The sequence below is a fragment of the Ambystoma mexicanum genome, chromosome 14 (genome assembly GCF_040938575.1).
Source record: "Ambystoma mexicanum isolate Mex_15411 chromosome 14, UKY_AmexF1_1, whole genome shotgun sequence".
NCBI lineage: Eukaryota > Metazoa > Chordata > Amphibia > Caudata > Ambystomatidae > Ambystoma > Ambystoma mexicanum.
Window position 1 is genome coordinate 17,093,697 of NC_090940.1, and position 24,491 is coordinate 17,118,187.

The 24,491-nt window shown below is 48.7% G+C and overlaps 1 protein-coding gene across 5 annotated transcripts in view; it reads left to right on the plus strand.

Annotated features, from left to right (window-relative positions):
* The window catches only part of SLC25A21 (solute carrier family 25 member 21), a 991,659-nt gene extending 974,487 nt beyond the window's left edge, over nt 1–17,172 (plus strand). For all 5 annotated transcript variants that reach the window (XM_069638415.1, XM_069638416.1, XM_069638417.1 and 2 more), the window contains 2 exons: nt 2,191–2,243; nt 16,674–17,172. In XM_069638415.1, the coding sequence (XP_069494516.1) occupies nt 2,191–2,243; nt 16,674–16,741 (121 nt within the window). In that variant the 3' untranslated portion in view covers nt 16,742–17,172. The remainder of the gene's footprint in view (nt 1–2,190; nt 2,244–16,673) is intronic.
* Nucleotides 17,173–24,491: the final 7,319 nt, after the last annotated feature.

Consider the following 24,491-nt stretch of genomic DNA (forward strand, 5'->3'; position numbering starts at 1 on the left):
TCACTGAGCTGCTCTGTGCTGTGAGCGTAGTCACTGGGCTGCTCAGCGCTGTGATGGTAGTCACTGGGCTGCTCAGTGCTGTGAGGGTAGTCACTGGGCTGCCCAGCGCTGGGAGGGTAGTCACTGGATTGCTCAGAACTGGGAGGGTAGTCACTGGGCTGCTCAGCACTGTGAGGGTAGTCACTGGGCTGCTCAGCGCTGTTAGGGTAGTCACTGGGCTGCTCATTGCTGTGAGGGTAGTCACTGAGCTGCTCAGTGCTGTGAGGGTAGTCACTGGGCTGCCTGGCCACCACTGTGAGAGTAGTCACCGGGCTGCTCGGTGCTGTGAGGGTAGTCACTGGGCTGCCCAGCACTGTGAGGGTAGTCACTGGGCTGCTCAGCGCTTTGAGGGTAGTCACTGAGCTGCTCAGTGCTGTGAGCATAGTCACTGGGCTGCTCAGCACTGTGAGGGTAGTCACTGGTCTGCTCAGCGCTGTGAGGGTAGTCACTGGGCTGCTCAGTGCTGTGAGGGTAGTCACTGGGCTGCCTGGCCACCACTGTGAGGGTAGTAACCGGGCTGCTCAGTGCTGTGAGGGTAGTCATTGGGCTGCCCAGCGCTGTTAGGGTAGTCACTGGATTGCTCAGAACTGGGAGGGTAGTCACTGGGCTGCTCAGAACTGGGAGGGTAGTCACTGGGCTGCTCAGCACTGTGAGGGTAGTCATTGGGCTGATCAGCGCTGTGGACCCTTTACCATGTATTAGAAGCCGTTTTTGTTTAAAACACTTCATCAGCTTATCACTGGTCAGGCTAAAGATCGTAAGAGGTGCCATCCTTTCTGTGTATCCCTTCTGTGCATTATTTTGGTGTCTCTTGTAGGGTATCCTTTCCTGTCTATAGATTAAAGAGCCCTTGTACCTCATTTGAGTGGCTGATATCGTAACCATGTCATATACTCTCATCCACAAACCTAAACTGTCTGAATGAGTATGTATGGTTCATGGTTAAAAACATCTTAATGTTAGGGTGTGTGTTGTGAACAGTGATGTGAGCACCAAGCCATGTGTCTGTTATGTATTTACTGATTCACACATACAACATTGTTATCACAGACTTGTTGATCAAATATAGGGATTTCTGATCACTGTTATATTCATGAAATGCTATGTGCCTTAATGCAAAGCAGACAGGAACCCTAATTGGTGCTATTTGTCACCCTTCCCACTCTCATAGAGGTATTTTGAAAGAGTACAATAGGAGTGTACCAGACTGACCATTTTGGAATGATAACCTTCTATCAGAAAATAATTCATATGGTTAGTCTCGTATTGCCCCTTTCCGAAATACAACTGAGCGGGTATGAACGGAACACCTGCAACACAGGGCCAGTGGGCCCTCAGACCCCGGCAGGCTGGTTACACTGCACTGTGCCAGTACGGACAGTTTGAAACTGCATTCAAGCAAGGTCTTCCCTAAGAGCAGGTGGCAGAAGAGCCATGTACATGGCCAGCAACAGCTGTGTTTTCACATTAGATTTCTTCTGTAAAGTACTTTAGATTACAAAGTAATGAAACTAGCTTAATTTGTATAGCTTATTTGCATAGTAATAATGTATGGATATTGAGGAGGTGGTTTTTGTCGCACGACACAGAGGTGTAATTTGGGAGTGACTTGTGCCAGTCAGGGGGGGATGGTCGCACTCGAGTGTTTCGCCCTGGGCACCAAGTTGGCTAGAAACTGCCCTGGTAGAAGCACTGCAAGCTGCCCTCATAAACAAGCCTGCTACATCACATGCTGAAAAAGGGCACACAAGGTTCACGCATAAACAGGTGACCATTCTTGCCCTTTCCACTTGGGGCGCTTCACTGTAAACATCAGCATTGGATGATTGGAATGCTATTAAGCTGATTATGAGGGCTGCACAGCAGCTAAAAGGCAATGGAATGGAAGATGTGAGGGGCAGTTGCCAGTGCTCATGATTAATTCACGCATTACCTTTTGGTATTTAAGATGAGGTGTGCAGTGGTAGGCTGAAACCTGTGTTCCTTTTTCATGAATCTGCACCACACTGACATGACCAGCAATGCCAACATGTATGTGGGGTTACCAGCTTGGGTTTGACTGATCCCACTGGGAGGTGAAAGGTAGGATTATTCAGTTCATGCCACCCTTTCTTTCGGCGTGCACGTGACAATGAGCTTTTTCTTTTCTAGGTTCCTCGCCCTCTATAAAGGGCTAGTGCCGAAAATCATGAGACTTGGACCGGGTAAGTATGTGCTTATTGCTGCCAGTGCTTCCTTTCAAAAGCCCAAAGGACTTGATCTGCTCTGCCTGGGCCTGGGTGTGTTGCTTAGCTACCCGAGGTGTGGCGTATTGAGAGGCAGTGTGGTACAGTGGGAGGTGTTGTGGTACAGTGGGATATGTTGTGGTTCAGTGGGAGGTGTTGTGGTACAGTAAGATATGCTGTGGTACAGTGGGGGGTGTTGTGGTACAATGAGAGGAGGTGCGACTTGCAGGAGAGGTGTGGTATACATGAGGGGCCAGGAATGTGACACAGACACAGAGAACTCATGGTTTTGGCCATAAACATTTATTGAAACAATAAGGGGTTGGAAACTGCCTCACTATCTCTATTCTAGGGGGTGTTTCCCTGCCAAAAACAAAACTAAGGGTCTGTCCAATGTCAAGAGGTCCAAAGCAACAACTTCCTGTTCCGCAATACTATCCTGGCCCTCACACCCTATAAATTAGGGTGAAAAGGGGAACGTCTTCGGCCTTGAAAAGTGCACAAATGTTCAAAAAGGAAAAGGTGTAACTCCAACACAAAAGTTCAGAATGGATAATGTTCACAGTTCCAGAGGATGACTCCCTTACCCTGGATTTCTCTTCTCTGTACTTTAAACTTTTAAGCATATGGGTTTTCCTAGGGTTTCCTTCTGTCAGAAAAAAAAGTGTATGCAAACCAACTTGGCTGTCATGCTTAATTCTGGTAGAATACCTGGTATACTCTCCTGCCAGTTTTCTTCTCCTTGTAGTATGATTTCAGTACACTCTTTGGCTATACCGGAAGTATCCTTATCAGGATTCCCTCATGTAATTTGCTTTACACATTGTCCAACTTGATTCTGCCTGGTATACTCTCTCCTGCCAGGGCTTTCTTCTGTGCTTCACTAAACAGGCTTGCAACTTGAATCTGCCTACTATACTCTCTCCTGCCCGGGCTTTCTTCTGTGCTTCACTTAATGGGCTTGCAACTTGAATCTGCCTGGTAAACTATCCTGCCACATTCTTCTGTGCTTCACTTAACAGGCTTGCAACCGGATTCTGCCTGGTAAACTATCCTGCCACATTCTTCTGTGCTTCACTTAACAGGCTTGCAACCTGATTCTGCCTGGTATACTCTCTCCTGCCAGGGCTTTCTTCTGTTTTTCACTTAACAGGCTTGCAACTTGAATCTGCCTGGTAAACTATCCTGCCAGGGCATTCTTCTGTGCTTCACTTAACAGGCTTGCAACCTGATTCTGCCTGGTATACTCTCTCCTGCCAGGGCTTTCTTCTGTGCTTTACTTAACAGGCTTGCAACCTGATTCTGCCTGGTAAACTATCCTGCCAGGGCATTCTTCTGTGTTTCACTTAACAGGCTTGCAACCTGATTCTGCCTAGTATACTCTCTCCTGCCAGGGCTTTCTTCTGTGCTTTACTTAACAGGCTTGCAACCTGAATCCAGGCTTGCAACCTGATTCTGCCTGGTAAACTATCCTGCCAGGGGATTCTTCTGTGTTTCACTTAACAGGCTTGCAACCTGATTCTGCCTGGTAAACTATCCTGCCAGGGCATTCTTCTGTGCTTCACTTAACAGGCCTGCAACTTGAATATGCCTACTATACTCTCTCCTGCCCGGGCTTTCGTCTGTGCTTCTCTTAACAGGCTTGCAAGTTGAATATGCCTACTGTACTCTCTCCTGCCTGGGCTTTCTTCTATGCTTCACTTAATAGGCTTGCAACTCAAATCTGCATGGTATACTTTCTCCTGCCAGGCCTTTTTTCTGTGCTTCACTTAACAGGCTTGCAACTTGATTCTGCCTGGTATACTCTCTCCTGCCAGGGTTTCTTCTGTGCTTCACTTAACAGGCTGGCAACTTGATTCTGCCTGGTATACTCTCTCTGGCCCGGGCTTTCTTCTGTGCTTCGCTTGAGAGGCTTGCAACTTGAATCTGTCTGGTATACTATCCTGCCAGGACCTTCTACTGTGCTTCAATTAACAGGCTTGCAACTTGAATCTGCCTGGTATACTCTCTCCTGCCAGGGCTTTCGCTTAAGTTTCACTGGACACGCTTGCAAACTTGCCAATATTTTGTATTCATCCCTTTATATTTCTTTTGGGACTATTGCGTCTCCCATTCTCTCTCATGTGTATTATTTACTCTGATTTGCCTTCTGAAGGGTTGCCAATATGCCCTGGTGTCCCAGCTTTCCTTGGGTTCACTCACCGGCTCTCTGTGGCATGTGTTGGTTCTCCCATGGCAAGCTTGCAGCAGCTCTTTGGCATCCCATTCCTTCTTCCCATGTTCGCTGCCTCTGCTTTGCGACTTTTGCGTCCCTCGTGGCTCGCGCTTGCCTGTCCTGGGTTGCTCGGCGCTCAAGCAGTGTGGAGGCTGCTTCTTGGTGCCTACATACATCAAAAGGTCTTCCCTCCTCTTGTGACATCCTCGCAGCGGGCCGGCCTTTGCATTCTGCTCTTTTCAGCCTTCTCCGTGATCCGGGTGGCTCCACAGAAGTTTTTTGTCAGCGCAGCGGTCTCTCTGTCTCTATCGAGGGGATGCTGGCTCAGAGAATCTACATGCTTTAGCCTATAAGTGAGGCAAGAAGTGGTGAGGAATAACTGGGGATACATCGTCTATAATAACCCACTAGTCCCAAAAAGGCTCTCAGGTCTTTCTTGGTTCTGGGCACTGGGGTTTCCTGACAGCTTTTATCCTTTCACTTTGGGGTTGCACAAGCCCATTATCCACAGAAAATCCAAGCTGCTTGACTACTGACTGTGCCAAGTGACTTTGTTGGGGTTCTCTGCAGAGGCGTTGCTAGAGGGTGGCTGAGGGGGCTATAGCCCCTGATCTTTTGCAACTCTAGCAACAGCCCTGGTTCTCTGTGAGCCTGGCTCTTCTCGAGGCTCTGGTGACTTCCTATAGGTGGTGTAGGTGCTCCTCCCATGTCCTACTATGAATGATTTAGCATCAGTATAAGCTGCAGAAAGAGGAGTAAGGGCAGGGACTTGGTCCATTAACCTTTGAAATGTCGCCAGGGCCTCGTGAAGTCCAGAAAAGTAATACATTGAACTGGATTAGTCCAATGAGGCTAGAGAAGGCTGTTTTCCACTTCTCCTCTGGATTAACAGGTACTTGCCAGTACCCTTTTGTCAGATCAATCGTGGAGATGAAAAAGGCGATCCCCAATCGGTTAATTAGAGCGCCTATCCTTGGCATAGGATAACTGTTGAATTGGGATGCCGCGTTCATCTTCCTGAAGTCAATACAGAACTTCCATGACTGATCGAGCTTGGCAGCAAGTAGGATTTGAGAGGACAATGGAGTCTGGGATGGTTCAATAATGTCAGGTTTTAGCATATCCTCCACCTCCTGTATGACTAGTCCTTTTCTTGCCTCTGGGATCTGATAGGGTTTTAAATGGACCACCTTCGGTTTACGGATAAAGTGGAATACCCCTTTTACTCTTCCTGTCTTGGGTGTAAAGACATCTGGAAACTGTTCTCCTAGAATTATTAGACCTTCTCTACTATTCTGGGGCAGGTAGGAAGGAATCAAGGTATTTTTTCTATGATTCTTCTGTTAATAGATGGGTCAACACCACTGTAGTGGTCTCAACGGGATCCTCTCCCCACTCCTTAAGAAGGCCTATGTGATAGATATGGGTCTTCATGTGTCTATCAGGTTGGGAGGTTTGATAATTATATGGCCCTTTGTTCTATCACCTCATAAGCCGTGCCATCTGGACAACATCTTTTTCTCTGGTGTTGGAAGGAGGACAAGAAATGTTTTCTCCAATGGTGAAAGACCTGAATAAAGCTTTCTTGCCATGAGGTCTTTTGATTTTCTTGAGCCTTAACCAGGTGGGCTTGAACTAGCACTCTTACAGTATTCATATGTTCTCCTTCATGTGGTCTGGCATGGATTCACATGCTCATGAATATTCAGTGTCATCAGGCCCCTATGCCCAGTCCATCCCGAGCTCGTTGGGATGCCCTGTGATGCCCTGTCCCAGTACTTTATCTCTAAAATAGAGACGATTCGTAACAACATCTAGATGTCTGTCTCTCCACTTTCTCCTGAAAGTCTCAGTTTGGTCCCCAGTAACCCACCTACTATGGTACAATGGTCTTCATTTCCATCCTCTGAGGAGACAGTATCCTTGGCGATACAACGTATTAAATCATGCTCTCCCAGCGATGTGGTGCCCCTGACCATTATGAAAGTCATCTCCCGTGATCTTCTCCCTGAGCTCACTCAGGCTGTAAATGTCTCCTGTCAACGGGGGACCATCCCAGCTGTATTGAAAACGGCAACAGTGATTTCTCTTCTGAAAACACCCTCCCTGGATCCATCTCTTCCTACTAATTTCTGGCCTATTTCTTTACTCCCCTTCTCTATGAAATTACTGGAATCTCTGGTCTCACCTCTTCTGTCTTCCTATGTGGAATCTTCTACTCTGCTTGAACCGGCTCAATCTGGTTTCCAGACAGCAAAAATGTATTGGTTTCAGTCTTTGATGACATGGTCAGACTGGTTGATTCAGGTGAGGTAGGTGCGCTGATCCTTTTAGACCTGTCAGCAGCATTTGACACAGTAGACCACCCTATCCTGTTGACTCGCCTGGTGTGCAGTCAAAATGTCGAATCAATAATTTCGAATGCATTAAATTCGAGAAAATAAAATGTTGAAAAAAAAATGTCGAATATTAATTTTTTTATTTGATGTTTTTTTTGGGGTTTAGATAGTAAAATAAGGGTTATTAAAAAGAAAACAGGGGATTGGGGGGAACCCCCCCTAAAAAAAAATAACAAAAAATACAAAATTCAACACTTTTTTTTCGCCATTATTAATTCGACAATAATGCATTCGAAATTATTGATTTCGAAAATATGACAATAAACCGACTCGGGCTGAGGTGTCGTCGTGCCTTCATAAGTGCCTGACAGCCATTGGTGAGTGGATGAGTCGCAATTGGCTGAAATTGAATGGGCACAAGACGGAGGTGCTGGTGGTTGGTGTCCGGAACCGAGGGTGGAAGATTTGGAATCAATGGAGGCATTAGCACACTGCACAGGTACGCTCTAGTCCTCACCAAACATGGCGGAGTCTCCTATAAAGCCTGGCTCCACCCCCTGGTTCAGCGTGTTGTATCTGTGAATTTCACACTGTCGCTCCGTATTCCCTATAGTTCTGCTCTCCTCTTCTCTCGGCTCCTCGTAGTCGTTTATTTGTGCTTATTCTTTGCCTTAATTTTGCCTGTCCGCCTTTTCCTTCACTTGCCCGCTCCTCTCTTTGTTTACCTTTTTTCCGCGTGAGCCCCTGTGCCGCGTTTCTTATCTTTCGCTTTGGCGCCTCTCGCGGTTCCTGGCTCTGTCGCCCATGGTATTTCTTCTGCCTGTGACTCTGAAATTCTTTCCTTACACTGGTTGTCTATCCTCTACTTAGACCCATTCTCGTTCCCCTGCCCTTGTCATTAAGAACCTCTACTTTCAGCTGGCTATCTGTTGTGACTTACTTGCTTTCCAAAATTTCCTTTCTTTCTGTGGAAGTTCATCCTTAGGAATCCAGTTTTCCTGCATTTCCTCCTATCGTTTCTGCCTTTTTGAAGCATATCTTCTTCCTTTGGTCGGTGCTTCCGACACTATTACCATCTGCATCTACAGTGCATTCTTTTGGGCAACTCAGCTGTTTGAAAGATATTCTTCACGACTCATTGGTTCTGGAATTAAACTTACCACATCTCCTGCAAACAAGATCTCCAGGGTTTCTTCTGCCGTCCGGCTTTTTCCCTGGGAATTGAGGCTGGCCCCCTGGGAGCCACGGAGGGCAGGTTCATATCACTGTCAAGGTGGCCTCCGGAGGGGCCAGACCTTATTTACACAAGCAGAAGGTACAGACTGATAAGGACAAGACTTCCAACAAGAAAAGGATTCGTCCAAGGGCTAAGGCTGCTCCCAAGGCCCAAACATCCGAAGAATCAGGTGAGGAGAACGGGGAGGTGGAGCCGAAGCTTGACAGTTGGTGCCCCCCCGATCCTACTATCTGGGTGTCTTCATTCTGGCCTTCTTCACTTTGTGTCCCTCCAATCCCTGGTGTCCTAGGTGAGGAATCTGGGAATAATCCTTTCATATTCTCTCTCAATGAAAGATCAAGTGCCTGCCGTTTGTAGAGCGGGTCACTTTCACTTAAAAATCTTAAGGAAGTTCCTCCCTCTGATACCAGCAACTCTTCATTCGCCTGTGATGGCCGCCTTGGTGCTGAGCAGACTTGATTATTGCAACGCTCTATATCTGGCCCAGCCCAAAGGGACCACCCAGCGACTTCAGTGTCTTCCGAACCGTGCCACCCGGGTGGCTACTGGGACCCCCCTTTGGGGCTCACATCTCCCCTGTGCTTCGCACCCTGCATTGGCTGCCTGTCATGCAGCAGATTAGGTTTAAGGCCTTGTGCAATGTGCACAGAGCACTTCACGGGCAGGTGGCTGAGTACCTTGAATCTAAATTCATCTGCTTTGTCCCTGCCTGCCACCTTCGCTCTGCAGAAGCTGGCTTTTTGGTCATCCCAAGGTTCCGCAGATCTCGTATTGGAGGCCACGCTTTTTCAGTCGTTGCCGCTCAAATGTGGAATGACCTACCTAGGACAGTCAAGAATTTGTCAAATCATCTACAGTTTAGGAGACTACTCAAAACCACCTTGCTTTAGTTATTTGTCTCTCCTCATTGACTTACTCCTCAGTCTCTGCTCTGTCTAGCGCCACAATGCCTTCGGGTGAATGTGCGCTGTACAAGTTACCTTAACTTAACTGTCCTCTGGGTCACACTGCCCCCATCCAATGACAGTCCTCTCCCTAAGCCCCTCCTCTGGCAGCCATCTTCAGATTTTTACCGCACGTTTCAGTGTTGAAGGTCCTCGAGTTTGCTCTGCAAGCTACTTTTGTTTTTTGTGTGTTTTCGATGGGAAAAGGTTCTATTTTTGCTCCAAAAGAGCCTGTGTGCTCTATTCTCCATCTGCCGACAGCAGGGATCCGTTGTCTGCAAATTTCAGCACCCCTAAGGGTGAAGATCATCGAAGATTGCAGAAGGCCATCTGGCCTACTTCGCACCCTCCGACCAGAATGGAGGAGAAGGAGGGAAGGTCCCTGTTCAAGCCCTGCACCAAGTGCGGGCTACGGAATGTGTTAGTGGAAGGCAAGCACCTGCAATGCCTCTACTGCCTGCACCCAGACCACAAGGAGGTAGAGTGTGAGATATGCCTCGGGTTCTCCAAGAAGACGACGAGGGACAGGCACACTAGACTGGCAGGGTGGCTTAACGCTAAGGCCTCTGCCCCGTGCCCCGAGCAGGGTCATGGCTCACCCAGGACCGGCCGGTCCGAGGAACAGTCTTCTAAGTCCTTTAAGGGTGCCTCCTTCATGGGAGCCAAGACAAGACCAAGAACCGCAAGTCCGAGTCCACCAGGTTCGCCACAGAAGCGGGTCCCAAGGTGGATAGGGCGTGATCGACATCACCCTCCGCCGCAGTGACTTGGGTAAAGTCTGCTGGCATGCCAGAAGGGGGGAAACGGGCTCAGGCCCCAGTTCAAGAACCACAGGAGTAAAAAAAGGGGGGGGGGGCAAGGAGGTCTCAAAACAGCCCTCCCAGTCCGTGGCCCAAGCCATGGAGGTCTCATCCACGGCGACGAGGAGCAGGAGTCTTTGCACACGATCCATAAGGATGTAGAAGGGGAGGACGACGGCGATGACAGCGCAGGGCCTAGTTTTCGGATCCTTCAAGCTCAGCCGAGGGATGTCTCTGGACATTCTGTCAACCCTTCACACCATGGAGTCAGAGATCCAGAAGAGGATGCCACCGACCCTAGTTTCAGTGGTCCCCCAGGCCCCTCTTCAGCCTCCAACGAAGAAGAGGAAGCATCATCCAATGCCCCCATTTCACCCTCCACATCTGTGTCGGGTCCCTTCTCCCCGAGCAGACCCAGACATGGTTATGGGGACGGATGCGGCCACAACTACGGACGACGACGATATCATCGCATTTGGATGCACCTCCTCGGGCGTCCCCACCAGGCGAGCTGGGGTCATTCCACTCCATGATCGCCAGAGCCTCCAAGCTTTTTCAGCTTGTTTTCGAAGAAACCAGGACAGAGGGTTTCTTGTACCAGAGGCACGAGGCCAAGAGGAAGACAATCATGACAGTGCCCCTTCTGGACAACGTGTGGGAAGAGGGCCTGGTCCTTATGAACAACACTTGCATGGCTCCAGCCAAACGGGATAGGCTGGAGAAGAAGTATCGGGTGCCCGACTCCGCACCCAAGTGCCTGAGGTTGAAACCATCGCCGAATTCAGTGGTATCGGCGGCTGCGAAGAAATGGTCGGCTAACCTGTCCTCGTCGTCTTCGGTCCCTCCGGACAGCAAGGGGAAGAAGGAACCCATGCGAAGGAAGGGGATTTACACTGAAGCGTCAACTATCAAGGCAGCCAACACACTGCCGATCTTAGCCAGGTTCGACAGGGAGCTGTGGTACAAGCTGGGGCCTATTCTGGAGTTCCTCCCCGACGATAAGAGGATGGAGGCAATTGCTCTTTTCCAGGAGGGGGAAGTTGCGTCTGATCATGCTGTTGCAGTGGCATTAGATGTCGCTGACACAGGGTTTCCGGCAGATGGGGAACAGTGGACAAGGCTGGATAACGGCCACGAATTTCCGGCAGGAGGTCCAGGCGAAGGTGTTGGACATCCCCATTGACGGAGAGAACTTGTTTGGGAAAGTTGCCGACGAGTCCCTCCAGGCCATCAAGGCGGATACAGAGACGGCCTGTTCCTTGGACACTCTCCAGCAGCAGCATTCTTCTTTTTGCTCATCCAGTGGAAAGTCGAGCAGGTTTTCGAAAGGATTTTCCTCTTCGCATTGTCAGCCTTCCAGATCCACGAGCCAGGATGCCTACAGAGCCCGTTCCCAGGGCTACAGTAGCAGAGGACAGCGTCGCCTTCTCGCATAGTGCAGTACACCAGTTCCGAATCAGGCCTGAACCGGCTGGGTCATCAGGCCCCCATGCGTTCACCCTGGTGGGTGGCCGGCCGACGAGGTTTGTCAGCGAGTGGAAGTAGATCACCACCGACAGATGGGTGCTGGAAACTCTTGCCCAGGGCCACACCCCGGAGTTTCAGCGCAGGTGTCCGCGGATCCTTCCAGTTACCCATCAGGAGCAGCACATCCCTCACCTCCTGGGGGAGCCATGGGCAATGCTGCAAAAAAGGATAGAGCTAGTTCCCCAATTGGGCTCCGGAGTCTATTCTCGATACTTTCTGGTCAGAAAGAAGACAGGAGGCTGGAGGCCCATGCTAGAACTGCGACATATCAACATATACTTAAAGTCTAAAAAGTTCAGGATGGTCACATTGCAGCACGTGCTTGGCCAACTGGAGGATGGAGATGTCTTGACGTTGCTGGACCTGGTGGACACCTATTTCCACGTCCCCATTCAAAAGAAACATTGAAGTTTTCTGCATTTCGTAGTGCAGGGCCAGCACTATAAGTTCAAGGACCTACCTTTTGGATTGAATTCAACCCCCAGAGTGTTTACAAAATGCTGGACGCCGGTGGTGGCCCATCTACATCTACGGGGTATACACGTATACCCATACCTCGGAGACTAGCTCATCCAGGCCCGCTCGCGGAAGTTGGCCGTCGGACACACGGAGGCGACCGTCCAGCTACTGACGGATCTGAGATTCTCCATGAAGTATCGAAAGTCCTGCTTGATGCCATCGCAGAACATGCTGTTCCTAGGAGCCAGACTCCATACAGTGTCCTGCCTTGCATCACCCTCAGAGGCGAGGGTAGCGGCCATTCAAGGGAAGGTGCAGCTACTGTTGTCAATGAAGACAGCCACGGTGCAAACCATCAAGTCGTTGCTCAGCATGATGTCCTGCATCTACCTCATCCGGCTCTGCAGGTTGCTGATGCGACTTCTTCAGGAGTTCCTGGATGCTTGCTGGATGCAGGTGTCTGGAAGCTTTGCGGAAAAGATCCCTCTAGACAAGGAGTTCCATCGGGCGATAGGGTGGTGGGGCATCCACTCCCAACATCGCCCGGGGCACAGGGTTTCAAAATCCGCCATACCAGGAGACGCTCACCACAGACGCTTCCTGGAATGCTGGGGAGCCGACACCAGATGTCTGCATGCCAGAGGTCTGTGACTGCCAGACAAGCAGGATCTCCATATCAACATTCTGGAGCTATGGGCAGTGTTCTCGGCCCTCGAGTCGTTCCTTCCATCTCTCAAGGGCAAGGTGGTGAGGATCTTCATGGACAACACCGCCACCATGTTCTACATCAGGAAACGGGGGCACTCGATCCCCAGCACTCTCCAAGGAAGCGCAGTACTTGTGGCGCTTGGCCGTCATACAAGAGATGTTCCTCATCCCTCTCCACCTAGCGGGAGTCAAGAACACCATCTCAGACTCCCTCAGGAGGGAATTGCGCTCCTGACACGAGTGGAAGCTTCGGCACGACCAGGTGGACCGTATCTTCGCTAAGTGGGGCAGGCCCCAGATCGATCTGTCTGCCACAGCTGCGAACTCCAAATGACAGAAGTTTGGCAGCAGATTCCACCAACCGAGGAGCCTGGGGGATGCATTCTCCTTGCTTTGGGAAGGGATGTTTCTGTACAGTTTTCCTCCGTTATCTCTCCTGCTATAAGTCATCAACAGACTCAAGACAGTGCCAATGCAGGATGATACTCACTTTCCCGGCGTGGCCGAGGCAGATTTGGTATCCGGACCTTCTTAGCCTGTCAGCATCACCTCCCGTCAAGCTGCCAGTGGTTCCAGATCTTCTCACCAGAGAAGGAAGCGCAATCCTTTACCATGACCCAGGATCACTGAACCTGAGGACTTGGCTCCTACAGCCCTAGAGTTTGGGGGATATCAGTTGCCTGCGGACTGCAGAGAGGTCCTTGGCAAGGCCAGGGCATCATCAACTTTGAAGTGCTACGGTCACAAGTGGAAGTGTATCACTACATGGTGGTCTCAGAACATTACCCCTCTCAGGGTCACGGCCAGCAGGTTTTTCCATACTTGCTATCCTTGGCCAAGGCTGGACTGGCACATTCCTCTATCAAGGTACATCTGGCGGCTATCTCCCGCTACACCAGGTGTTCAGGAAGATCTTCACTTTGGTCTCGTCGACTCATCAAGGAGTTCCTCAAAGGACTTTTTTAATCTTTCCCGCCAGTGAAGGCTCCTGCCCCAGCGTGGGAACTCAATGTGGTGCTGACGAGGCACATGGGGGCCCACTTTGAGTCTATGCATCAGTCCCATCTCAAGTTCCTCTCATGGGAAAACGGCTTTCCTTGTGGTAATCACCTCTGCCAGGATGGTAAGCGAGATCCAGGCCCTATCCTGCAAACAGTCATACCTGACTTTCCACGAATTGAGGGTGGTGCTGTGGACGCACCCATCTTTTATGCCGAAGGTTCTGTCAGAATTCCACCTCAACAAGCCTTTGGTGTTACCTGTTTTCTTCTTGAAGCCTTCATCACTGCTGAAAGGGCCTTGCACTCGCTGGACATTGCTTGTGCCCTGATGTTCTACGTTACATGCACAAAGAGTTTTTGGAAGACTTCTCAACTGTTTAACTCTGGTCCTGTGAACCATGGGAAGGCCTTGTCCAAGATTACATCTCAAGGAGTCTCTCTGGCTGCAGCATGCACTGTCATCGGTTGGTGAACCGACCACTGCCCGGCCGTCCGAGAGTCCACTGAAGAGTGATTGCTGCGACAACGGCATTCCTATCTGATGTGCCCCTACTGGACATCTGCCGGGTGGCTATGTGGAGGTTCACACACACCTTCACGAAATTCTACTGCGTTCACAGGGATTCAAGGGAGGAGTCCAGAGTTGGCCAAGCAGTGGAGTCCAGAGTTGGCCAAGCAGTGCTATGCAACCTGTTCGCTTGAGGTGAGTCTGTTCCAGAGGTAAAAGTTGATTGCTTCTGTTGAGCCTTGCCACCTCTCGTGGTTGTGTAATGTTGTACTATGTATTTGTTATTCATGAGCATGTGAATCCATGCTAGACCCCATGCTGGAGAAGGAAGAAGTTACTTACCTGTAACTGTTGTTCTCCGGCACGGGTCTGGCATGGATTCAAATGCAAATCTTCCCTCCTTCCCCTCTGCGGCTCTTCTTGGTCATGCTGCCACTTTACGTGCTTACCAAATTTGAAGATGGCTGTCAGAGGAGGGGCTTAGGGAAAGGACTGTCATTGGATGGGGGCAGTATGACCTATATGACAGTGATTGGTTTAAAGTAGAAATGCAGTTTAAGTGAAAGTGAAACTGTTTTTCCTTTTACTGAGGATTCCCATCCTGATGGGGAATATTGATGAGCATGTGAATCCATGCCAGACCCATGCTGGAGAACAATAGTTACAGGCAAGTAACCTGTTCCTTCTGTTAAACATTGGGCTGTTTGCGGAGGGGGCAAAGTAGCTTCCTCCCATTATTCCCAAGTCTGCCTTAGCATGTCAAGGACATCACATGACTCTCTACCATATAACAATTCAAACAGTGGAAACCCTGTTGAGGATTGTGGTGTTTTCTGGATGGCAAAAAGGCCCCAAAGGTTTCATGTTTCAGTTTTTGCTGTAGGCTTTTTACAATTTCTTGATGACATGTTTCAGGGTCTTATTGAACCATTCCACTAATCCATCAGTTTGCTGGTGATAAACGGAAGTCCTGATAGTTTTTATATGTAGAATTAACTTCACATCTCCCATTAACCAACTCATGAAGGTAGTCCCTTGATCCATTAGGATCTCTTTGGGAAACCAGCCCATGAAAAAAATGGGATCAGATGTTTTAGAATTTGTTGGGTCATATTATTGCGTAATGGGAATTCATCGGGTATCGAATTGCATAATCCATGATTACCAATATATAACAATTCCACAATTTAGATGGCTCAAGGAGGTACAACTATGTCCATGCTTATACCAGAAAAGGGTTTATCAATTATAGGTAAAGGCTGTAGTGGAGCTGGAGGGAGTATTTGGAAGCTGGTATTTTGACACAGGGCAAAAGTAAGCATTATGTTTTTCACATTGGCATACATTCTGGGCCAATAGAAACAGCTTATTATTTGTGCCTGTGTTTTAGCTGTTCCTAAGTGACTCCCCTGTTAAATGAGTGAGCAATTTCTAATACCTGGTTTGTGTGGCTTTTGGGTACCATTATCTGAGATTTGGGAGTAACATCGAGACTAAGATCACCTCTATACAATAGCCTGTATTTTATTAAATGGATGGTCCCCTTTTCTGCTTGCCCTCCTCTTAGATACCACATGAAGGAAAACTTTTGCTAGAAGGGGGTGGGTCGTTCCTTTGGGCAAATGCTAAATCTGGAATAATGTCTGTTTCCTCCCCCAAGGGAATCAGAGCCTAACGAGGAAGTATGTGATAGCTTGAAATATTCTACAATTCGATTTTAGATTCATAACATGAAAAAGAAAGAGGGTTCTCAAACTTACTTGAGTGCAGCCTGGTCCGGTCAACATTAGGCAAGCAATTTGTGGAAGACTTGCTTGTCCAACTCATTGCCCCAGGTCCTGGGTCTCCCCTATTAGTTACAGGTAGTAGAGATGGCTCTTGGATAGGGTTTGGGGAGTCAGTACCCACCTCCTTGATTACAATCTCAGCCGCCTCATGAGGCATCAGTGATGAGAAATGGCCGATGTGTCGAAGGCCTATCCAATAAAGAACTATCCCTTGGAAATGTTAATTTGTACACGTATGGGAAATCTGGGCGAATCATGAGCAAATGTCCATTTTACTAAAGAAAACAATACATTTTCAGTTCTGCTGCAATTATGGGGTGTCCCGCCCCCAGGACACATTAGAGCTGTCAGAGGGAAATCCATAGGATGTTAAAGGAAAGACTAATTCTGCTAGAGGGGGACACTGGAGAGAGGAAAACGTGTTCGCCCGGCTCTGTGTTGCCTTTAAGGCGTGTGCTCTGCACTCCCCTCTGGGCCCTCCTTCGAATTGGGGTGCTCCTTTAGTAGTGGTTCCTAGGTAGCAAGCATTCTCCTGCATCACCCAATGACCCTTTCTTACAGGGATCCTTTGCAGTGCTCCTGGGGAACGGATGGGAGTGGGGGTCGGGGTGGGGCACCGGGGTGGAGGGGGGGTACTTTGGCAGTGCTTGCATCTTCCAGTGGACCATCCTCTCGGATTCTTTGAGCACTTCTGAGTGATGCTGTTTTGGTTCATGTGTCTGTAATGTAAGTCATTGAAGTGTTTTAGGAGAGTCTTTGGTGTGGTCTTGGGGCAGTCTTTTCACCAGGTCTCCTGGGCTGTGGTGTCAGCCATCCTATGGAAAGTTCGTTAGGCTGTCCTTAGAACTGTTCTTTGAACATTAACACTGTGTTCTTTCCTGTAGGAGGTGCCGTCATGCTGCTGGTGTATGAATATGCCTACGCCTGGCTCCAGAAGCACTGGCGCTTGTGAAGGCTCAAGGGGCCACTGGTGATGGGAGAATCAGGGCTGCGCATTCTGCTGGGGTCTTCCCTGTGAACGGGGGAAAGACAAGGTCCAGTGTGGAAATCATGCACTACAGAGAAGCTGAACACTGATGGGAAAAGGAATCAACGTGAACAATTACAGGCTCAACGAGATGTGGAGGCGAAGCTCTGCTCTTGTGGCAGAAGATGTTGACCATGAAAAGAGACTTAGAACAAGGCGGAGCTTCAGCAGCCATCATCTCACTGCAGACATGTGGTTTATAGAAGTCGTGGGTTGCCTGAACCTCCTGCTGCCCCAGGAGTTCTTGAAAAATGTACACCTACTTTCTAAAATATCCACAGAAAGCGGTCCTCTGCTCATGGCCATCACAGGAGGCCTCCACTGTGAATACAAATATAGAAATTCTAAGACCTGAATCCTTCAGACTTTTTCTTGTTAATCTTAGTCTGGTCTTGTCCTTGTTTAAATCTCTGGCCCAGCTCTCAAGGTACGGCTTGGATACTGGCAGTAGATGAAGGCTGTCAGAGTGATCCCGCAGCTCGCGCTCCACACGTGGTGCTCTGCAACACGAGAGACCCACTTTTCCCTATAGCTCTGTCATTCCTCTTATACTGTGATTATTCTCCTGTCCAAGGTTTTTTAAATTGTGCTAAAAGTGTTCCCCGCCAGTCAGGCTAAAAAATGGCCATGAGTCTGCCACCATCTTTGTTTAGAACTTGTATTGCTACTGAATTGCCAATCGATCTTTCACTATAAGTTCCCAGTTCATGCCAGTCACTCTCCTTTGGAACATCTCAAATCTAGCTTAACCATCCTCAGGTGTGTCTCCAGAAGGGGACAGAGTAATGCAGAAGGGGCCCCACTGAGGATCCATAAAGAGTTCATTAAACATTTTGCTCCGCATCATACCACTCCCTATGCAGCTTCCCCCACCCTAAGGTCCACGGATGTTTTGCTGTTGCCTTGTCTCGTTGTTTGGTGACCTTTAGCTGTGGTAGGACTTTTTTTGCGACACCTTCCCTGGCTCTGACTGTTTCCTTGGCTCCTTCTGCCCTAAATCCCTGATTTTGTGCTCGGCTACATGGATTCATGGATTTCACTGCTGTGACCCTCTTTCAGTTCATACCTGTCCCTTCTAATTTTTCACTCCCACTGGAGTATTAGCTTTATTACAGATCTTAATGCCATGTGAAAAGAGTTCCTCCTTCCCCTCCATACCTGCAAACATTGGTCCTTGAGAAAGGTTCTTGTGGGGCTCTACCTTCCACCACTTGCCTCTGTGATGTGCCCCATTTGGCAGGACACTGGAGTATTTAACTCTTTCCTTTTATTTAATTGTATTGCTATTGGTTTTAAAGTCTGCAGTACACTGAAGAAATTGGGGTGGGTATGTATATAGATAAGAAACTGCATCAAAAGATACAGTTGTGATGAAATGCCTGGGTCCGAGCAACATGAAGAGAAGGTACTATTGCACGAGACGCCACTACAAATGAGGAGGTTTCAATGGTCAGCAGACGATCCCTCCATGGATGATTGTGATTTTGGTTGTTGAGTTCAATACTACTTGTATCTGATGGCTATTGAGTTGGATACTGCTGTAATTATATGGTTATTGAGCTGGGTTCTACTTGTATTTGATGGTTGTTGAGTTGGATACTACTTGGGTTTGATGTTTGTTGTGTAGGCGAGCAGGTAGACGCCACCCTGCCAGACCCGGCCCCCACGCCGCTGTCGTATTGAAACAGTCTATACTGCATCGAGCGTATGAGAGATGCTATGCACTCAGACAGCCATACAGAATGTACCCTCGCACTGAAAGTGTAGAAGGATGTTGCCTGACAAGATGTCCGAATGCATCAATGAACGATGGACATTCAAGTAAAATCTATTGAGGACAAAGTGATGTGATGAAGAAGATATCTGAACCTATGCTGAAACGATAAGAAAATATTAAGTAAGAAAGTAACTGAAGCACTAAGAGTAACATAAACCTGAAGCTAAAGTAATCATGGATCTAAAACAGATGAAGCAACTTACTGACCAATAACTGTAAATACGTAGTAACGCAAGGTAGAAAGAAAATGTATAGCAGCTTGCTATAGAGGAATATATAATGTGGCAAAGACGGCCATATCAGGGAAATGGATGACGGCTCATGTTGAATGTAACCAAGCTACCTCAGAGACAGGCCGAGGTTGTAAGAATCAGGAGATGTAGAGAAACCGCCCCATGAGCAGACCCGACGATGAGTCAAGGTTGGCCCGAGTTAAGGATGCTATTTTCAAAGGATACGCACAGAGCACAAAGGGCGTACATGGATAAGCTCTGAATTTGAGGCGTTCTTTATAGATGAAGGAAGACGAAAACATTTGGGAGAGTCAAACTGCTGGTCAATTAAAAGTACACAAAGTTCCTAGGAGATAGAGTGAGCAAGTCTCTAGAGGCCAAAAGGAGCTACAGCACTGAGCATAATTAAATCAAATAGCAGTAAATGGACAAATTCGTGGTCCACTCAAACGTGACTCAGAAGTCGAAAACAAAGGCTATTCATTGGAGCCTCAAGTTAAGATAGTGGTGTGCTCACTGTAAGGGAGGCATGGTATCACAAGTATGACACTGACATAAGAGTTACAAGTTTCAAAACCTTTATTATCTTTTTGTTTTTTTTAGAAACTCCTACTCTGCCCTATATCTGGGAGTAGTCTCGACCATCAAATAATAAAGAAAATAGAGTCCTAGTCAGTTGAGGTCAAATCAAAATGGCCCATATTAACAAAAACGAATGCCTGCCCTATCTCTTATACAAAACGTGTGTAATGGGGAATATGTATGCAATGGAAAGTCATTGTTATAACATAAAGGATCAAGGTGGCAAAGTCAGCTCTCCTCCCCACGTTGGGCAGCACGGAATAAGGCAGCCCCTGTAGACAGGATAACACACTCTGACTCAGGTTCTCAAAACAAAGGCAGTTGAAAACGTGGATCAAGGGCCGATTGGCCTTCCACTTTAAAATCACTTACTCCAGCTTTCAAAAGTTCTTTCATAGTTCAACAAAGGTTCACACAGGTCTCCCTCGGTCGGCCTCAGACCTCTCAAAGAAAAAAGTTCACATAGGTCCCGCTCGGACCTTTCGGCCAAAATGTACCTTATTCAAGATTCTCCCTCAGCCGGGTTTGGATCTCACAATCACAGCACTTGCAGGGGTTGCCTTGCCCAAGCTTTATTCACATTCGTTAGGGGTTCCCTTACCCTAATTTATCACACTTCTGGTCTCCCTCAGTTGGGCTCAGACCTTTCACGGATGTTGAAGCCTTTCACATGTGTGAGGCTTTTACTATAGACCTCCGTAGGACCACTTTGACTTTCTCTTCAGCTCACACTCTTGTGTCTCTTGGTCTTGGTAGTTCAGTATCATAAGCACAAATATTCATAGGAATCTTTATCTTAAAGTAGTTTGTTCACTTTGCTGCTTTACAACAGGATATCACACATTTTGCCAGAGACTTTGGGGTGGGCTATTTCCTGTCACCGGACCACTCAGCTACTCTGTATCACCGGCTTCACGGTTGTCAGTAATTTAAAGTTCACCACAGGTCTGTCTTCCTCTGTGTCTCATCTGCATGCGTGCACCCTTCAATCGTGAGTTGTACTGTTGCAGCTTCAATCTTTCCTTAACACACACCAGCCTTTCATGTCGTTCACTAATTCACCAGCTGTGTGCATTCTTGTCTTGTCTTTGCAGCTTTAATTTACAAGTCAAGGTTAATACCACAGGCTTTGCCTCGCCTCCCCACCTCTCGTTCACCCAGGAGCGTCACTGGTGTCTTCTAAATACAATGCAGTCTTCTTGTTTGGGATTTGGCCTTCTCTGTGTATCTTTCACGGCTCTTCGGAGGCAACGACCTCCTGCAGGGATCTCCAGGGCTTCCCCACCCTTTTTTCTCATCCCTCGATCGGTCGTTCTGCTCCAGTGGTTTCACCTTCCCACTGGAAGATCTGCTCCTTCTCGTGTACCACCTTGCTCAGAGTGTGTCTCTATGTTCTGCCTTTTATCCATGTGGGGAGAGCTAATGGGTATCAGATGTATGTGATTATAGTCAAGTGCCTGACTTTGCCTGACCCATGGCAAAGTCCCCCGCCTGTCTCTTGAGACATCTATTGGGCTGACTGCGGGTGCGTGGTGCCTCCCCAATCTACTGGCTGATGGGGCCAGCTGGTATGGGGAGGATCCCATGATCACCCCCACTATGTCCTCACCATTCGACAAGAGACCATTACTTGAAGTGTCACATCTTATTCCCCAGCAACGTCCCTTTAATCAAACATGAACCACCCACTCAAAAGGAGCTTGGCCATAAAGTTTATCTTGTGATGAGTCCTCGGATGTTGTCACTTTCCATGAGGCCAGGGAGTTGAGAAGCTAACCAATAGTCCCCCTGGGGTGGTACTCAGCAGATGGGTCTCGTGGGGAGAGACTACTCCTCTAAGAATGACTATCCAAGGGAAATGAGTTATGCCAACCCTCCAACTCCCAGACTCATCTCTTAGACATCCTCATATCCCTTCACTGAACCCTCTGGACCCCACATTTCCATTTGCTTCTGTAGCACAAGTAGCCTGAAAGACACTTGGTTGAGGAAGAATAGGGATGAGTGTAGAAGGATCTTCTTGGAAGAGACTGAGACGAGGAAGAGTAAGGATGACTATAGAAGGACCCCCCTGGATAGTACTGGTACGAGGAGGACATGCAAAGCAATGAGAAGTCCTCAAGAGAACGTACAAATGTGTTTTAGTCGTTTTTGACAGTCCGAACATAAAAACCAATAAAGGACTTGCCAGAGCGAGAAACCCTCCCTGGGGGAACCACCTGCAAGGAAGCGGTTCGGCCGAGCATCAGGAATAAGCCAGCGAGTGTGGCAGGAACGAGGTAACTGAGACGTCCCTGTTTGCTCCAGCATGGAGGAACAGGATGGAAGCTTGGCCAGGAGACTGTCCTGATACAAGAAGAACCTGGACGGTGCGTGCAAACCCCAATGTGCACGCGTAAGAAGAGGCATGCTCGGAACGCTGCAGCCCACCTGAGAGACAGTGAAGCCTGGGAAAGATCAAAGCTGAAGCTCGGAGAGCCCCAAACCAGCCAGAGGAAGCCAGCAAGAACCCTAAAGGTATCGGAGTTGCTGGAAATGCTGATGTGGTTGCAAGGGAGCTGTGGAAAACTCCAACAATATCTTCTGGACCAAGAAGATCCAGCATCTCTTTAGTTCAGTTACCAGTGTAAGGGACAGAAGCGGAGTTTCACAGGGCGGTGGACTCTTAGTTTACACAAACATCCTGACTGAATCCTCAGTATTTTAGGTGAGGTAGGGAACCCCCTCTTGGAGTAAGGAAAAGATAGGTTTTCTCTTCATTTTCTAAGACAGTAAATGTTTATGCCAAAAATCAAGCCACCTGTGTGTCGGTCTCCGCCTTCTGCACCCTTACATCTCCAAGCTATTAGGTGTTACACAAAGACCCAGGACCACCGACCAGTCCCCTGGGCACAGACTACTGGCCCCATTGGTGACCTCTAGCCCATTAACAATAGGCATGCCACCAGTACCTGGCACCTTTTCAGGGCAAGATAGTTTAACGGTTTTAGCTGATCATTAATCCACGGGTTTGGGGACTAAAGCTCCCGGCATGCTCTTGTGGTCACACTGTGGAGGAGTGGTTAGTAAACCTGTGCATTGAGCCAGGAGTGTAGCATGCCACTCCCCTGCAGCAAGTCTTGCTCCTGAGCAACTCCTTTTCTGGAAGGAATTCCCGAGTTTTGACCAGGGGGTTGTCTCCAGACTTTGCTTCTGGCCCCATTTAGCAGCTGCTTGTCTTAACTGACCCTTGACCTCTGCTTGTTTAAGGACCAGTCTCCTGACCTGCCCCTCTAGTATGGAACTCACTCCTGCTGGCAAGGACCTGCCCCTCTAGTATGGAACTCACTCCTGCTGGCAAGGACCTGCCCCTCTAGGATGGAACTTACTCCTGCTGGCAAGGACCTGCCCCTCTAGGATGGAACTTACTCCTGCTGGTAATGACCTACCCCTCTAGGGTAGAACTTACTGGCAATGACCTGCCCCTCTAGGATGGAACTTATTCCCGCTGGCAATTACCTGCCCCTCTAGTATGGAACTCGCTTCTGCTGGTAATGACCTACCCCTATAGGATGGAACTTACTCCTGCTGGTAATGATCTGCACCTCTAGGATGGAACTTGCTCCTGCTGGCAATGACCTGCCCCTCTAGTATGAAACGTACTCCTGCTGGCAATGACCTGCCCCTCTAGTATGGAACTTACTCCTGCTGGCAATAACCTGCCCCTCTAGTATAGAATGTACTCCTGCTGGCAATTACCTGCCCCTCTAGGATGGAACTTACTCCTGCTGGCAATAACCTGCCCCTCTAGGATGGAACTTACTCCTGCTGGTATAGACCTGCCCCTCTAGGATGGAACTTACTCCTGCTGGCAGTGACCTACCGCTCTATGGTAGAATTTACTGGCAATAACCTGCCCCTCTAGTATGCAATGTACTCCTGCTGGCAATGGCCTGCCCCTCTAGTATGGAACATACTCCTGCTGGCAATAACCTGCCCCTCTAGTATGGAATGTACTCCTGCTGGCAATGACCTGCCCCTCTAGGATGGAACATACTCCTGCTGGCAATAACCTGCCCCTCTAGTATGGAATGTACTCCTGCTGGCAATGACCTGCCCCTCTAGGATGGAACTTATTCCCGCTGGCAATGACCTGCCTCTCTAGTATGGAACTTACTCCTGCTGGTATAGACCTGCCCCTCTAGGATAGAACTTACTCCTGCTGGCAGTGACCTGCCCATCTAGGGTAGAACTTACTGGCAATGACCTGCCCCTCTAGGAGGGAACTTACTCCTGCTGGTATAGACCCGCCCCTCTAAGATAGAACTTACTCCTGCTGGTAATGACCTGTCTCTCTAGTATGGAACTTACTTCTGCTGGCAGTGACCTGCCCCTCTAGGATGGAACTTACTCCTGCTGGTATAGACCTGCCCCTCTAGGATGGAACTTACTCCTGCTGGCAGAGACCTGCCCCTCTAGGGTAGAATTTACTGGCAATTACCTGCCCCTCTACGATGGAACTTAATCCCGCTGGCAATGACCTGCCCCTCTAGGATGGAACTTACTCCTGCTGGCAGTGACCTGCCCGTATAGTATGGAACTTACTCCTGCTGGTATAGACCTGCCCCTCTAGGATGGAACTTATTCCTGCTGGCAATGACATGCCCCTCTAGTATGGAACTTACTCCTGCTGGCAGTGACCTGCCCCTCTAGTATGGAACTTACTCCTGCTGGCAGTAACCTGCCCTCTGGTATGGAACTTACTTCTGCTGGCAGTGACCTACCCCTATAGGATGGAACTTACTCCTGCTGGTAATGATCTGCACCTCTAGGATGGAACTTGCTCCTGCTGGCAATGACCTGCCCCTCTAGTATGAAACGTACTCCTGCTGGCAATGACCTGCCCCTCTAGTATGGAACTTACTCCTGCTGGCAATAACCTGCCCCTCTAGTATAGAATGTACTCCTGCTGGCAATTACCTGCCCCTCTAGGATGGAACTTACTCCTGCTGGCAATAACCTGCCCCTCTAGGATGGAACTTACTCCTGCTGGTATAGACCTGCCCCTCTAGGATGGAACTTACTCCTGCTGGCAGTGACCTAC